At 37.3% G+C, this 14,874-nt stretch overlaps 1 protein-coding gene across 1 annotated transcript in view; it reads right to left on the bottom strand.

The window, feature by feature from the left end:
* The window catches only part of baiap2l1b (BAR/IMD domain containing adaptor protein 2 like 1b), a 43,145-nt gene that overhangs the window by 16,142 nt on the left and 12,129 nt on the right, over positions 1 to 14,874 (bottom strand). Inside the window, exons 4-8 of the mRNA XM_038269201.1 lie at positions 11,659 to 11,720; positions 8,532 to 8,603; positions 5,970 to 6,104; positions 1,530 to 1,682; positions 936 to 1,091 (exon numbers count right to left, since the gene is read on the bottom strand). Of these exons, the coding sequence (XP_038125129.1) occupies positions 936 to 1,091; positions 1,530 to 1,682; positions 5,970 to 6,104; positions 8,532 to 8,603; positions 11,659 to 11,720 (578 nt within the window). The remainder of the gene's footprint in view (positions 1 to 935; positions 1,092 to 1,529; positions 1,683 to 5,969; positions 6,105 to 8,531; positions 8,604 to 11,658; positions 11,721 to 14,874) is intronic.

The raw sequence follows: 14,874 nt of genomic DNA, 5'->3' as shown, positions 1-14,874 counted from the left end.
CCAAGATCATTGTCCCAATTTATGAGATTTATAAAAAAAAAAGGTTCAGGGAAAAAGTCTGGTGAATAGGAAATGCAAAATATCCCCTAAATGCACACTTTAAAGTAAGTTAAATTAATCAAATATGTAGCTAAACTGTATGGAAGCCCAAATTCCCCAAATTAAAATAAATAAATAAATAAAATTGTAGACATCTCAATTGTCTACATCTTGAAATGTAAATGATTAATCTACCTTAATCAGTAACTTAAATTTAATCCATACATATATGAAGTTGTAAAATAGTTCAGTCATCATTTCATTAAACATTTTAATAGTTCTGTGCATTTAGTTAAAGTAAAACCCTTTAAAGTCACAAAGTAGGACAGAAAGAAGAACCACTGCCTTAGACAATGTCCTTGAGCTGCAGCTGTGTTTATATGCAGAATTTGAATTATTTCAGAAACTACAGTAACATAAAATAAGTAAAACACTGAAATAAGAGATTACTATGATAAAAGATGAAACTTTAATAAATGATTTTCACAAAATGAATTTCATTAATATCATTGAAACTTTTGAATATTTTGAGAATTTTAAAACTTTATTTTTTCCTAATTCATTTGAATTATCCCAAGTATAAAGATTCATCCAATCAAATGAGTTGCATTAAATTAAACGGCATACGTTTTAAACAAGTTTTTATTTTTGTTTTAGAGAAACTTGCTCTGAGCAAAGTCCATTATTAAGTTTTGTCATTCATGTTTTATGCAATACATAATGCTATTTATATCTCTTGTTCTATCACTGATATGTACCCACACAAGCTACAATCACCTCACTGAGGTGTAATTATTTTTTTCTCATCCTGCACTAATGAGTTATTGTTTTACTTCTTCTTCAGACTGCACACAGGAATTCAACACTTTGATGTGGTCTTGTTCCTCCTTTCATACCATGCTGTGTCGTGACGGGGTGGGGGAAGGCATCGGTGTAATAGTGACTGGCTTGCGCAGTTCGTCAATCATGGACAGAACGCTGTCAGGCATGTTGGTGGCGTCGTTGCACTGGTCCTGCCAGCTGCTTAGCTTGGTTGTCAGTATGTCTCTGGCCTACCCAGCAGCCATGCAAAAGATAAAAGATCATTTAAAAAAATCATGAGTAAGCAGTGGAATAGCGTAACTATTTCCATCCCCATGGTAACATTATATACCACTAGGCGGATTTGTTTCAGCACCTTCTATCATGCATCAGTTACCTCAGAACAATAAAGATTATGTTTTTAAATACCTGAGTGAGGAAATTTTTGTACATCAAATTTAAATAGTAAAAGAAGTGCATCAAATTTAGAGTGTTTTAAAAGTGGGCATAGAATAAATGGAGTCCATAAGCCATGTGTCTTTAACTAATTCTCAGACATCTACTGTAAAACACATACCTGCAAACAGTAGATTTTAAAGGCGTCTAATGACTGCTTACCAACGTAGTGTCAAACTAGCTGGTTTATGTAAAAAAAAAAAAAAAAAAAGACCCTGAATCATGTATTTTACCTTGTCATGGTAAGAGGCAAACTGATAGGTTAGCATGCAGTGTTTGTCAACAAGAAAACAGAAGCGTCTCTTCTCCTCCAGTAGAGCATCCTTGCAGCCATCTGCGAGGAACAACTGCATCTCTGTCTGTCGAGATGTCAGAGCTTCCAGGATCTAATAACAAGCAAACAAAACATAGGAGATTCAATCTGCATGCCAGGTGGAATGATTTTACTAACGCTCAGTGCTTCCTTTGATACACAAAACATCAGCTTCCCTTATAATCTACAACATGGGTCAGAAATCATCCATAATCATTTCTATGTTTCTTGGCTCTCTCTTTTAGAATACAAGTATGGGAAAAACAGATTTACATTTAGCCTTTGGACTCTTATTATTTTTATAATAAAATATCAAAATTAGGTAACCTGATCAAATAAGTAAATGAAAAGCTTAAGTAGTGACCATTTTAGAATTGTTTATTTAGTCCTTTTGTTACGCCAATACAAGACTAATCAAAGTTAACATGCCCGTTAACCAGGTGGTGTATCAGTGGTGTAGCTAAACTGATCAAGTTTGACCAAAAAATTCAAAGAACTGTAGATCTAAAATTTTAATTCCAAATGTTAAAAGTCTCATTATTGACCCCTTGCTAAATATTTACAGCAAGGGGTCTAAAACTATAACAGCTATATTCTAATAGTCTAGTAAGAATTAAAAGTAATACATGAAAAATGTTAAGATTTATAAAATGAACACTAAGAAACTTCAGTAAAGCAACTCTGATTCAAATGTATAACTGGACTACAATGTTTTATCAAAGGTTCCTCTGGATCTCTTCTTCTAGGCATCCTTCCTCTGGTCCACATATTGCAAAATATAGCAGGACACTTCCATGGAACAGTAAATGAAGGAGGCTCACTTCTTAACAATTGGTGTCAACTTATTTAAAAAAAATACAAAACCTGGGTTGGCTAATAATGTAAGAAAGAAAACACTTAAAAGGTTTCTGAAATACCAACAGATTAAATGATTTCAATGCACAGATACAGAACAAAAAAACAGTCATGTCACTTTTGAACCTGGTTTTGCATCAAAGGGTTAAACATAGTTTCCTTTAGGGGGACTCTCTTATCTTGCATTGCACATGGTCTCCAGCCACCAAAACCTTTTCATTGTTGATACATACACAAGCCCAATAAGGGTGTATTACATGAAAGCAGCAGGGCTCTTTTCTTAAAATCCTAATCTCTGCCATGCAGGGGAACAGGTATTGTTAGTTTACAGTTTCCTGTATTGACAGACTCTTGTGAGCGTAATATTTAGAGAAAAGAACAGCAGCAGTAACATGGAGAAAGAACAGCACCTATGACCGGAGGGACAGCGTTATCTTCACTGACAGACAGCGATTGATGAAAGGTCGGTGGGGTCATTGAAAGGATTAAATGTGTAAATGCATGTCAAAGCAAATCCTGCAGTCTCAGTCTATGATATTACATTTTAGATTATAATTACTTAAATCAATTTTTTTTACAGTATAGAGAATCGTTTTTTTCATGACAACATATAATTTAAAGGAGACCCAGAGTGAATTTGTAGCCTTAGAAATAACCTTATACAGAATTGACCAGTTTTTCCTGCAAAAGAGTCCCACAGCACAGTCAAATAGAACTCTGAGTGAACCCGCCTGTTAGGATTGTCCCTGATTTCTTGACATAGTTAGTTTGGAGATCCATATCTCATTCAACTGGCTGCAGGTGACACGCCTGTAACGACTACTAATGCTAAGGCACACACACCCCTGTTCTGTTCAGTTGAACAACAGCAGTCTTCTGCTAATTCCTTTAATGATAAGGGATGACATTTACTTGGAAGGTGAGGTGGGTTAGGACCTCTTCGGCTTCTAATGTGTGAAACCTAAACAGGAATAATCAGCTGATGGAAAAATTGAGACTTGGAAAAAGCCATACCTATGGAAGACTTTTCACCTTGTAATGTGTTAAAACCATCAAATTTAATGGGTTTTCATGGGAAAAGAGGTCTATCAACTGAATTTAGTACTCGTTATTGTTAGGCATAACCTGACAAAACAGGCAGAAGTGTCACATATTTCAGCAAGACAATAACAAAACATTCATCCTCAGTTACTGTGGATAAGTTCTGATAAAATGTATGTGTTTCAATGGCCCATTTAAGTCCAAACCTTAAAATCCAATAAGAAATCTGTTATAGTTTACAAACACACTTCATCAAATCAGACAGCGCTTGACTATATTTTGAAAAGACAAATGATGAGCAACAATCCTAGTTTCTAGATCTGTAGATTAGATGGATGCATGCAATGGACTTGCAGCTGTTTGAACAGCAAAAGTTCAATGAGGTCTTAACAAGATCGGTTTGAATACAAATAGTCGCCACCCTTTTCAGATTTTTAGTCACTTAATATAAAATATGCATAATTTTATTACAATTACACACAATTTTGTGCTGGTTACTAAAAAGCGTTTAGTAATATGAACAAAAATGAAAAGTCAAATTTGTATTTTTACATGTATGTCAGTTTTCTATTAAATGTGAAAAATTATATAGAGTGCAAAAAAAGACTACTTTAGTATGTTCTATGCTAATAGAAAAAATATATTAATTATTACATAATTAAATTATAATTTGTAAAATGTAGATGATCAATAATTCATATATTGCTGGTAAACTTGTGCCAATTTTGTTCATAAGAGGAAGTAAAAAAAAAGAGCACACTGTATTAGATCAGGGGATAACACCTTTGACTACAGCATCCTATTCCAGTGAATATCAGTCTGTCCAGTACCAGAAAATCCTGCATGAATCCATCTGTTTAGATCTGCCAATATCCCTGTTGAAATCCAACACTGAGAGAACAGACTTCTGATTGAGGCAACACGCCAACAAACAAACAGAGGCAAATATCAGCAGCAAACACGCAAATCTTTAAAAACAAGACTAATATTAGCACAGCGCACAATGCATCCTCTATATTCCTTTTGAAGCCAGAGTTTTCTCCAAATTACTTTTATAACATGTTGTGCTGTAAAGACGAATAGAAGATAATGTTGTTCCATGTTGAGATTCATGAGGGATCTAGTCATTTAATGGAGTTATTTTGTTTTTAGGGATGTAAAGATGACCTACATAAGAAAGGAGTATCTCTAAAATGTATATAGGGGGTCAATTTCAAAGCTTCTGTTAAATAGTACAATTCTGAATTTTATTTTTCCAAACCATCATCATCCTGATAAAACAAAGCTTATCTTTCTTTACAAATCACCACAGGAACAGTAAAAAGAATAAAGAGTAAAAGAAAAACATTCACTTTGTTGCCTCCATAGGGTTAGTATTAGGTAAGTTTAGTTAAAGGTGTTGAAGGAAAGGGTTAGAATAAAGAGATACTGACCAGTTAATTTAGACAATATGTCTGAGACAGTTTTTAACTGGGCCTGATAAGAGGAATAAAAATATCTGAGACCAGGCTGGTAGGAGCCACAGCTGCTATGAAAAGCATCTTTCATACAAGATATAAAAGGTTAACGTGTTCAAGATTCAACGCTTTTTCCCCCCCATTCTGTCATTATGTTATTGGGCAAAAAGCCTCAGCGCTGATGTCTGTAACTCTTTCTTTGCTTGGCTTAGAAAAAAGAAACATTAACATGTAGTTGCTTCTGAGTCTCATTTCTTTGAAAGAGAAGTTTTTATTGCTGTTGACTGCTTCAGGACTCAAAGTTTGCAAGGCTTTAAATAAAGGGCCAATCAGCTAAAACATGGCACAAAACAAGGATCTCAAACACAATATGAAATCTACAACAGACGGAAAAGAATTTGGATATTCCAATGGTTCAATAGAAGACATGATCTTAACCAGATTATAACTGAATTTCCACAGAGCTGTGCAAAAAATAAATAAAAAAGCCTGCAAACCTTATTACCGTATTTTCCGGACTACTAGGTGCACTTCACTATAAGCCATGGCCATGGCTGATATCTACTGAACTGTCTCCCACCAAACTTGTAGGGGCAGGTCTACATATCACCCCTAGAGTAGGGACAAAGTATAATGTTAGCTCCAGTTAGCCTGTTGGCTCGCAGCAATAAGAGCTTCTACTGAAAGATAGGGCTTCATCAGCTCTTTATTTCAGCTCTGCAGTTTAGCTCAGTCTCTTTATAGGTTTGGCAGCTTAAATTAGGCAAATAAATGGCAAAATGTGTGAATTCGGGACATTTGTTCTCTGTCGTACCTGCTTATTCTTTCATTTTCAACTTTCAAACCTCTAGCAGTTAGGAAAAATCCACAGAGAAGAAGCACCTTCTTAAAAGCCACATGGTTCAAAGTGAGGGGAAAATATTAGCCGCTTTTAGTCTAGGTAATACGGTACCTGACAATACTTTCTGTGTATGACATGAGTGTGGGCGTTTCTGTGTCCATCTCACCTCGCTTTCCTTGTGTTCGTACTTGTTGGCGTTTTTGCCTTGGCTCTTCCTCCTCAGCTTTTTCAAGTCTGCCTGGGACCTCTCCAGAGAATCCTGCTTCATCTTGTGCTCCATCTGGTACCTCTTAAATGTGGCCTAAAACCAGAGAAATGACTCATGTGAATACTGGAACAACAAGCTGTTGATATTTGACCAAAAATAGGAAAGCTTTGCTTCTAAAATGGGTACAGGCCAGTTTCAAGATGCACAGTACCTTAACAAGTATTTCAAAATCCATAAACTTTTTTTTCCTCAGTTTTTGTTTGTATCCTTTGATTTATTTCTATTAAAACGCAAGAATGAGTGATATTTCTGGGTCAAATGTAAGTATGTAGGGTAACACTTTTATCCCAACGTGTTAGTGTAAGCTGTTATGTCTCTTTTGCCTTAGTAAACACCTACACACACTTTAAATTTAAGAAAACTGCATCAAACACTTTTACTGAGTTTGTTCTCTTTTGTGCAGCAAATAAATGTGTGTGCAGCCATTACTTCAAATATATAAAGATTTTAAAGGTAGGTCTACAAAAGGTCAACCATGCTGCTTCACATTATTCAACTGAAAAATGGTGTCAATGGGTAGTGCATGTAATGGTTTTGCCTCTACTGCCAAAATGTTAAATATTTCATATAAAAGGAAAAAAGTATGATATCACCACGGGAGGCTTTAACATTTGCATGACATTTTCACTTTTAAACCTCCAAAAGGAGGGGTCATAAATAAAACAAAACTAAACAAACCATTTCTGTTAATTTGGGTAATGTTTAAGAGGCCTTATTCACCTGCAGCCCTGAGTTTTTATTAGCACCCCTAAAAGTCGCTGCAGGACTATTTTTTCAGAGAAAAACAGCTTAGAACTCTGTATGAGCCAAGTAAGGAAGGGACCATGGAGGATTTCTCCCTTTTAAAAGGGCAGCCATGTTTTTTACTGCCTACAAAATTTCCACAGGGGTTTACCTGCTGCTCTTTTAAGGTAGCACTGTTTTTAATTAAACATTTGAAAATCTGCAAGCGCTAGTATTTCTGTTGGGAGACCAAATAGCCAACTGGAAGCTGGCTGTGAAGCCAAATGATCCATGTGATTAATCAAGTTAACACATATATGCTTGTTAATCTACCAATGCCAGACACAATCATGTTTACTTAGAAGTCAGACTGGGTGAACATTAAGTATTAAAAATTATTGAATTTTTTTTGTTTTACAGAACTTTTCCAGTTTATCAAGAGAACAGGTTTATCTTCAATAATTTTTAAAACTATAAATTGTTTTCATTATGTAGAACATTATGTTAGTACCAAGGTTTGTCAGGATATTAAAAAAATCTTGGGTTAAAACAATTTCTATGGATTTCAAAACTTTAAATGTAGTTTAAAGGCAGTTTTAATTAGAGTCAGTTCCCAAAAATGCTGTTCAAGCCATCAATAAAATCTGTACTTCAGATGACGGGGGAAATACACATCAGTGAATTAACACTGAAACCATCCCTGTGTGTTGAAACAAAAGTTTGATTCAATCTACAAGAGCGAGCATGTCTAAGAGGAGAATAAACAGCCAACTGTAGCCAAACTCTGCAGATTAGGGGATTATAAAATGTCAGAATTAAAACGGACCTAGGCAAACTTTCAAATATTAAAGATAATATCTTTTTTTGGGGAATTTCTGTTATTCATTTGACTTCCAGATATGTATGAAAAAATAAAAATCTCCAATATCTTTCTAAAACATTTCCCTTGTTTCAAGACACTTCAACGTTTCAAAACGAAATTTTTTAATTAGAAAATTTGTGGTTTAGATAACTAATCAGATGCCAGAAACATAATGTGAGGTTTCTGCAGATCAAGGGCAATTTAAAGTTGCTCCCATCCAAACATCTATAAATGGCTACAAGCGCTAGCATAGAATAACCTGCCTTATAAAATAGATCACATTCGTTTATGGTTTTGATCACGCTTATTCTCATAGACATTTCAAATGATTACAGCTTGCTAATATTTCAACAAAAATTGACATCCTGTAGCAGAATTAATGTTTGCTTTCTACATCTGCCATGCAATGTAAATTTGACAAGAAATGTCTTATTCTTATTAAGCCTCAAATACATCATCCAGCAAAGACTGCATGGGTTTGTGGCTGCTGGATAATGGAACCTAATTTGTCTTTAGTGTTGTGTGCCTGAGATAACCCATTTTAAATTAATTATCATCCCTGCAGTCATAATTATAGCCAGAAATATGTGATCAGATTATAGTGGCTTTTTCAGCGTTGAAAATACAAAAAACAAAAAAAAAAAAGCTTCACATCATTTACTAATCCTCTTTAGCTGCTCACCCTGTCCTTGTTCTCCATTATCAAATATATGAGAATTTTGTTCCATCACACACTATTTTATGCACGTCTATCCTTCCTTGTAGTCCCTGAGCCAATATGCAAACCATAATAGAATCTATTTAAATGAAAGGCTGTTTTGTTGCAAGAAGGGCTTATGGTGCAGCTGCTTTAGACATACAAAGAATCTACTTACTGTCATGTATTTGACGTCCATATCAGTCTTCCTCTCGAGCTCGGTTATTACCTCCCTGTGGAACCTCTTAAACTTCATATATAGAGGAGGAGGAACAAAAAAAGAATGGTGATTATAAACATGATAGGGGCATAAGGACTGGCTTTTTAGCTTTGCCGACAACAACAACAAGAAAAATTAGTCAAATTTCATAAAAAAAAAAGGAAAGTAATCATAACAGAGGGTATTGGCAAATGTCTGCGGGGGTGAGAGCTAAGTCCAAGGTTGTGCTTATGAATGAGTCAGAAACAAAGCGTGGGAATGCCCATGGTCCTCCATCGCATCCTCCCCTCCTCTGCAGCTCTCATTTATCTGTAGGTGTCAATGCGTTCATCCAAGCCTTGTTGTGATGCAGCAACAGCTCCCAGGGAAAGATTATCTTTATATACCATAACACAGAGCATCAAAGCACCAGAAAGGCTTTCCTCAAGTTAAACTGAGGCTTTAACTCACAAACTGGAGTTTATTAAGAAGAAAACCCACCCACAGGTTCTGCTGGCAACACTGTCTCAGAGGACTGCATCGCATCGCTTCTGCCTCCAAGTTCATTTTTAATGAGACACTCTCAAACTGGTGCAGTTCATTTTTCAGAAAAAAATATTATGTGTCATTACATAAAAATAATATTGTCTCCCTCTAATGAATTTTTCCACAGTTCTTCAACAATATAAATGTCCCAACACATTAAACTCCAAATAAGTTGAAAGAGGGTAAAATGAAAAGAATAATTCCCCAAACAAAAGCATCATTGGGACAGTGTCTCCAGCAGAAAGAGCACATGGCTATATATTGAATCTTTAAACTGGTTTAAAGTTCAATTTAGCATATTCTTTAGATTATATAATAAAAAAAATAGCTCACTAGCTTAAAAACCTGGCCACCAGGGAGTCCAGAAGAAATTTCTGTCACTGCTTAAGAAAGTACTAATGCACATCTGTTCTATTGGAAATCTTTGAAGAATACTCAATACTAAACACAACATGATAGAAAATTATTAAATATCTAGTAGTTTGTTGTTGTTTGTTTTTAAATGAAACTATACACAATAAGTTTAGAATTTCAATAGGGATTGAATTCTCCCTTTTTTTTAGCCATTCTGAAACTTTATTTCTTCTTAAAGAGAATTTATAAAAACAAAAAGGCAGTGACCTAGAATTTACGACAGTTATTTGCATGTACATTCTGCCACAAAGGTGTTTATAAGTATTTGTTCAAGATGCAGCAGAAAATGACCCGAGAAGCATAAGAAATGTCCTCACTATGTCATGATTTCCTTAAGCTGGGCATACACTTTGCGATTTTTTCAATCGTATGACAAAACCGCAGCTCACGATGCATGTTCTCACACTGTACTGCCCGACGCTGTGATGCAATCTACCTGCTCACACTGCACATCCAAAAACCACATGTCTGACTCAGCACCGAGAGATGGCGCTGGTCGGACTTGTCAATCTAGAGGATGACGAAGAAGAACTCCCTTGTTTGCACTTGGGCAATGCTCGAGGTTCTGGTAAATAAGCTGGTAGATGTTGGTACCTCTGCTTCAACAGCAGGATTTGCCCGCGAACACCTCACAAGGGCCGACTGAATTTCAATTTCTCCCTTTCTGTCATAATGTGTTAGCTAATATTAGTTAGCACTTTTTTCTTCCTTTTTTCCCCCCATTTATGAACCCAGTTTAAGTTTAAAAATGACTGTTTATGGTCAGTACCAGTCCAGTCCCTTTTCCCCTCAGCACGGGTGTAAGACACTTCTGGCATCATCAACATCTACATAACTCAAGGCCTATGTGTTTGGCTAAACTAATGTGTCCAGCGTTCTGTATCTCTTTGTGTGGTGCTTCTTTAGGCTCCGATTCCACCCAGACTCAGCACCTTGTGAATCTTTCAAAAACTCTTAAACGCACCTCTCACACTGTTGCTAAAGCATTATTTTTTCTTGCACTAAACTTTCCATTAACATGGTTGTGTACAGCAATCTAAATAGGTAACTTAATTAATGATATTTTAGCACAAAACATTAGGGTAATACCCCATGTTTCTATGAGTGTATCAGACCTTTTAAAAGACATCTGGCTTCCCCCCCATCCAGAGTATTACATCACAAACCCTGGTTATGCTGAAAGCTGTCAAACTGACACTGTTATTAGGCCGATGCACTGACCTTTGATGAGCTTAACGCCTTAATGGCGTGTTTAGACATATTTGCTATATTTACATACGGTACTTATTTGCAAATATGTGTGGGAAAGGGTCTGTGGAAATGTGAAATCTGGGATAATCTGGTAGTTTGCATACAAAGGGGAGGTATGAACATTCACATCCAACATGGTTGGAAAGCAGAAAGCTGATATGGCTGTATCATAGAATAACCCCCACCGATATAAAAAAAAACTGGAAGAACCCCGACTTTGTCTAGTCGGCAGTCCTCCCTATTATTTCTTAGGCCTTCCTGAATAAATATTGTGTCATGAAAAAGTCTAGAATGTGTGCAGATGGATGAGTGATGGATCTAGGGACAAAAACATTGCCAAACAAATCTGATTAATTGTGTTCAAAAAACAATGTGTGTTACTAGGTCCAAACAAGCTGGATGACAATGAAGACAAAACTTAGGGAAAAAAACCCATGGGGAGAATCCAGCATGACACATTCAGATAAAGCAGTGGGAAGCGGTGCATGTGCAGATGCAAGTTTAATGAATCTTAACCAGCTACAGCCAATGTTTTTCCAGGGCTTGTTTAGACTTGCCCTTGTAAAATAGAAAAAAAAAAAAAAAAAAAAAGAAAAATAAACAGCCTTCATTGTCATTAAATCTCTTCTACATTGCAGCTGCCCATGTGGCTACTGTACATGTAGGTGGGAAAGGAGGCGAGGTGTTTTCTATTTATGCGTGTAGAAGAAAGACCTACCAGTTGAATGCGTCAGAAACAGCATGTTGCTGTGGAAATATACTGAGCAACAGGTTTACAGAGAGGATGTGTCTGACAAAATGCATTAGGGTTAGGTAACATAATCACAGAGCGATCAGACGACAGCTATTTAAACTGGCAATCTGTACAGAGTCTAAAAACCTCTGTGGCACTTACATTTTCCTCCATCTCAAGATGAGCCCTCCTATGCACCTCAGAGATTTCCACCAGAACTGCACCTGGAAGATGGAAAGAAAAAAGAAGGGAGGGAAATAAATACACAGGTTAATGTGAGAAGACCTTTCCTCCTGCTTGCTTTTTACTTCAATCCTTCCAGCTCTATAAGTGAAAGCAATTCTAACCTCACCATACAAGCAGAACAATGTACCTAGCAAATAGTACAATGCACAGTATGTACTGCATAAGCTGCACAACAATGAAATGAGTCACTGTAGTTGTGAAAATAGCATTTTCATGAGACTAAAGTCATAAAGTTCTTTATGTTTGACATCAAAGGAAAGGCAAACATTGGCTTCAGCAGGAAAAACTCAACCACCTGCTGTTCAGGTGATCAAAAACAGCTTTAATAAAAGTAGCAGCAAATTACAAACTATTGCTGCATGTATACTTGGAATGCAATTAAAAAAGGATAGCGTGGGAAATCAGGAGATCAATCTTCTGATTGATCACACTGAACCATTTATCGTAAATAGAAAAATATGAAGAAAAAAAAAATTAGCCTATTTAGTAAAGTTTGTGATTTTCACAGTTCAGTCATTGGGATTTGTTTTCTTCTCCAATTCAAATTCTATGTCTTTGAGTGTTTTTCATGAGCTTGCTACCCCTAATCTAAACGGCTGGTATTGCAAATCAAGGAATCTCCGTGTTGCTGAAGCCAAATTTTGAATCAATACTTTTAAAGCAGATAATCCTTGCTGACTGAAAAGCATCAGAGTTTCCTTATTTTGGTAGATTTAAGTACATGTCCGGGTTGTGGTCTTGCTGTCTAAAAGATACAGAATAAAATTGAGAGCTACCACAAGACTATTTTGTAGCTTTTCCAAGAGGTATACACACACCTTGGGCTTTTCATAATTTTCCAATCTTTTTTTCTTATACAACAGGCCACCCAAAAGATGTATAATAATGGTGAGACAGTTTTTTTATTTTTAAACATAAAAAAGGCTTAACCTGCAGTATACATTTGTATCTAGCCTCCCTAACTCTGATAGCACTCCCTGCAAGTAACATATTTTAAAAAGGGGTCTGCGTCTATAAATACAGCTGTTTTCTGAATGCCTCTAAAGTGGGTAGGAGAATATTGGTGTAAAAAAAAAAAAATAATAATTCTAAAGAAAACAAGGAACACAACAAGAAGATCGGGAAAGTGGTGGAAGGCTTAAAAGCGGAGTCAGTTTCATGCTGGAGATACAGAAAACATATGAACAGGGGTTTCTGTGCTAAATGTAAAATTCTATATGCAGAGTAAAACTAGAACTCCACATCAGCCTAAACACCATCCCTTAACTTTGGGGCATCATGCTGTGAGGATGGACAGGGAAGCTGATCAAAGTTGACCGGATGATGGATAGATCTATGTACAGCACAGTCATTCTGTATCTTTAAGGTATAGAGGACGATCTTTTATTTCCTGGTGGATCATCAAAATATGTGGTCCTCCTAATTGTCAACCATTCTGGTGATATGTTTACATAAGGCCGTCCTACGAGCTTGTCTCCAGTTAGCTATCTTTTTCTGCACATGTGCACTTTCAGGCGTATATGTGTGGTGAGCAATGGTTTCAGACAGTCATTGAAGCTCACATTTTTCACTATTGTCTTGGAAAATGGCAGAGGCTCGTAAGAGAAAAAGTTTCAATGAAGTGTATGACAAGACAAAAAATAAGCCTCAAACAAGGCAGATACACTCACCGGCCACTTTATTAGGTATACCTGTCCAACTGCTCGTTAACATTTAATTTCTAAGCAGCCAATCACATGGCGGCAACTCAGTGCATTTAGGCATGTAGACTTGGTCAAGACAATCTCCTGCAGTTCAAACCGAGCATCAGTATAGGGAAGAAAGGTGATTTGAGTGACTTAACGTGGCATGATTGTTGGTGCCAGAAGGGCTGGTCTGAGTATTTCAGAAACTGCTGATCTACTGGGATTTTCACGCACAACCATCTCTAGGATTTACAGAGAATGGTCCGAAAAAGAAAAAAACATCCAGTAGGCGGCAGTTCTGTGGACGGAAATGCCTTGTTGATGCCAGAGGTCAGAGGAGAATGGCCAGACTGGTTCGAGCTGATAGAAGGGCAACAGTGACTCAAATAACCACCCGTTACAACCAAGGTGGGCAGAAGAGCATCTCTGAACGCACAGTAAGTCGAACTTTGAGGCAGATGGGCTACAGCAGCAGAAGACCACACCGGGTGCCACTCCTTTCAGCTAACAACAGGAAACTGAGGCTACAATTTGCACAAGCTCATAGAAATTGGACAATAGAAGATTGGAAAAACGTTGCCTGGTCTGATGAGTCTCGATTTCTGCTGCGACATTCGGATGGTAGGGTCAGAATTTGGCGTCTACAACATGAAAGCATGGATCCATCCTGCCTTGTATCAACAGTTCAGGCTGGTGGTGGTGGTGTCATGGTGTGGGGAATATTTTCTTGGCACTCTTTGGGCCCCTTGGTACCAATTAAGCATCGTTGCAACGCCACAGCCTACCTGAGTATTGTTGCTGACCTTGTCCATCCCTTTATGACCACAATGTACCCAACTTCTGATGGCTACTTTCAGCAGGATAATGTGCCATGTCATAAAGCTGGAATCATCTCAGACTGGTTTCTTGAACATGACAATGAGTTCACTGTACTCAAATGGCCTCCACAGTCACCAGATCTCAATCCAATAGAGCATCTTTGGGATGTGGTGGAACGGGAGATTTGCATCATGGATGTGCAGCCGACAAATCTGCGGCAACTGTATGATGCCATCATGTCAATATGGACCAAACTCCCTGAGGAATGCTTCCAGCACCTTGTTGAATCTATGCCACGAAGAATTGAGGCAGTTCTGAAGTCAAAAGGGGGTCCAACCTGTTATTAGCATGGGGTACCTAATAAAGTGGCTGGTGAGTGTACATCCCGGAATGCTTTGCGCAGAGAGCTCTTCTGGGATTTGCTGTCACAGAGGCCTGCTGTTGCCATAGGCAGTCGCTACCCATCAGACTAATAACAAAGATGCCGCAGGCACCGTGCGGTGGAGGAGGAGTTACGTGACCAACGGGGAGCAACAAGTAGTGATCATCTGTCTAAACAGTCAGTTAACAGAGTTCGCCGTAAAGTACACTAAATAGTACCCGCTCTATATAGTGATTTAGGAATTTA

This window comes from Cyprinodon tularosa, unplaced genomic scaffold (genome assembly GCF_016077235.1).
Source record: "Cyprinodon tularosa strain WSP-4 unplaced genomic scaffold, ASM1607723v1 ctg723, whole genome shotgun sequence".
Classification (NCBI taxonomy): domain Eukaryota; kingdom Metazoa; phylum Chordata; class Actinopteri; order Cyprinodontiformes; family Cyprinodontidae; genus Cyprinodon; species Cyprinodon tularosa.
This window is presented reverse-complemented; position numbering and strand designations above follow the sequence as displayed.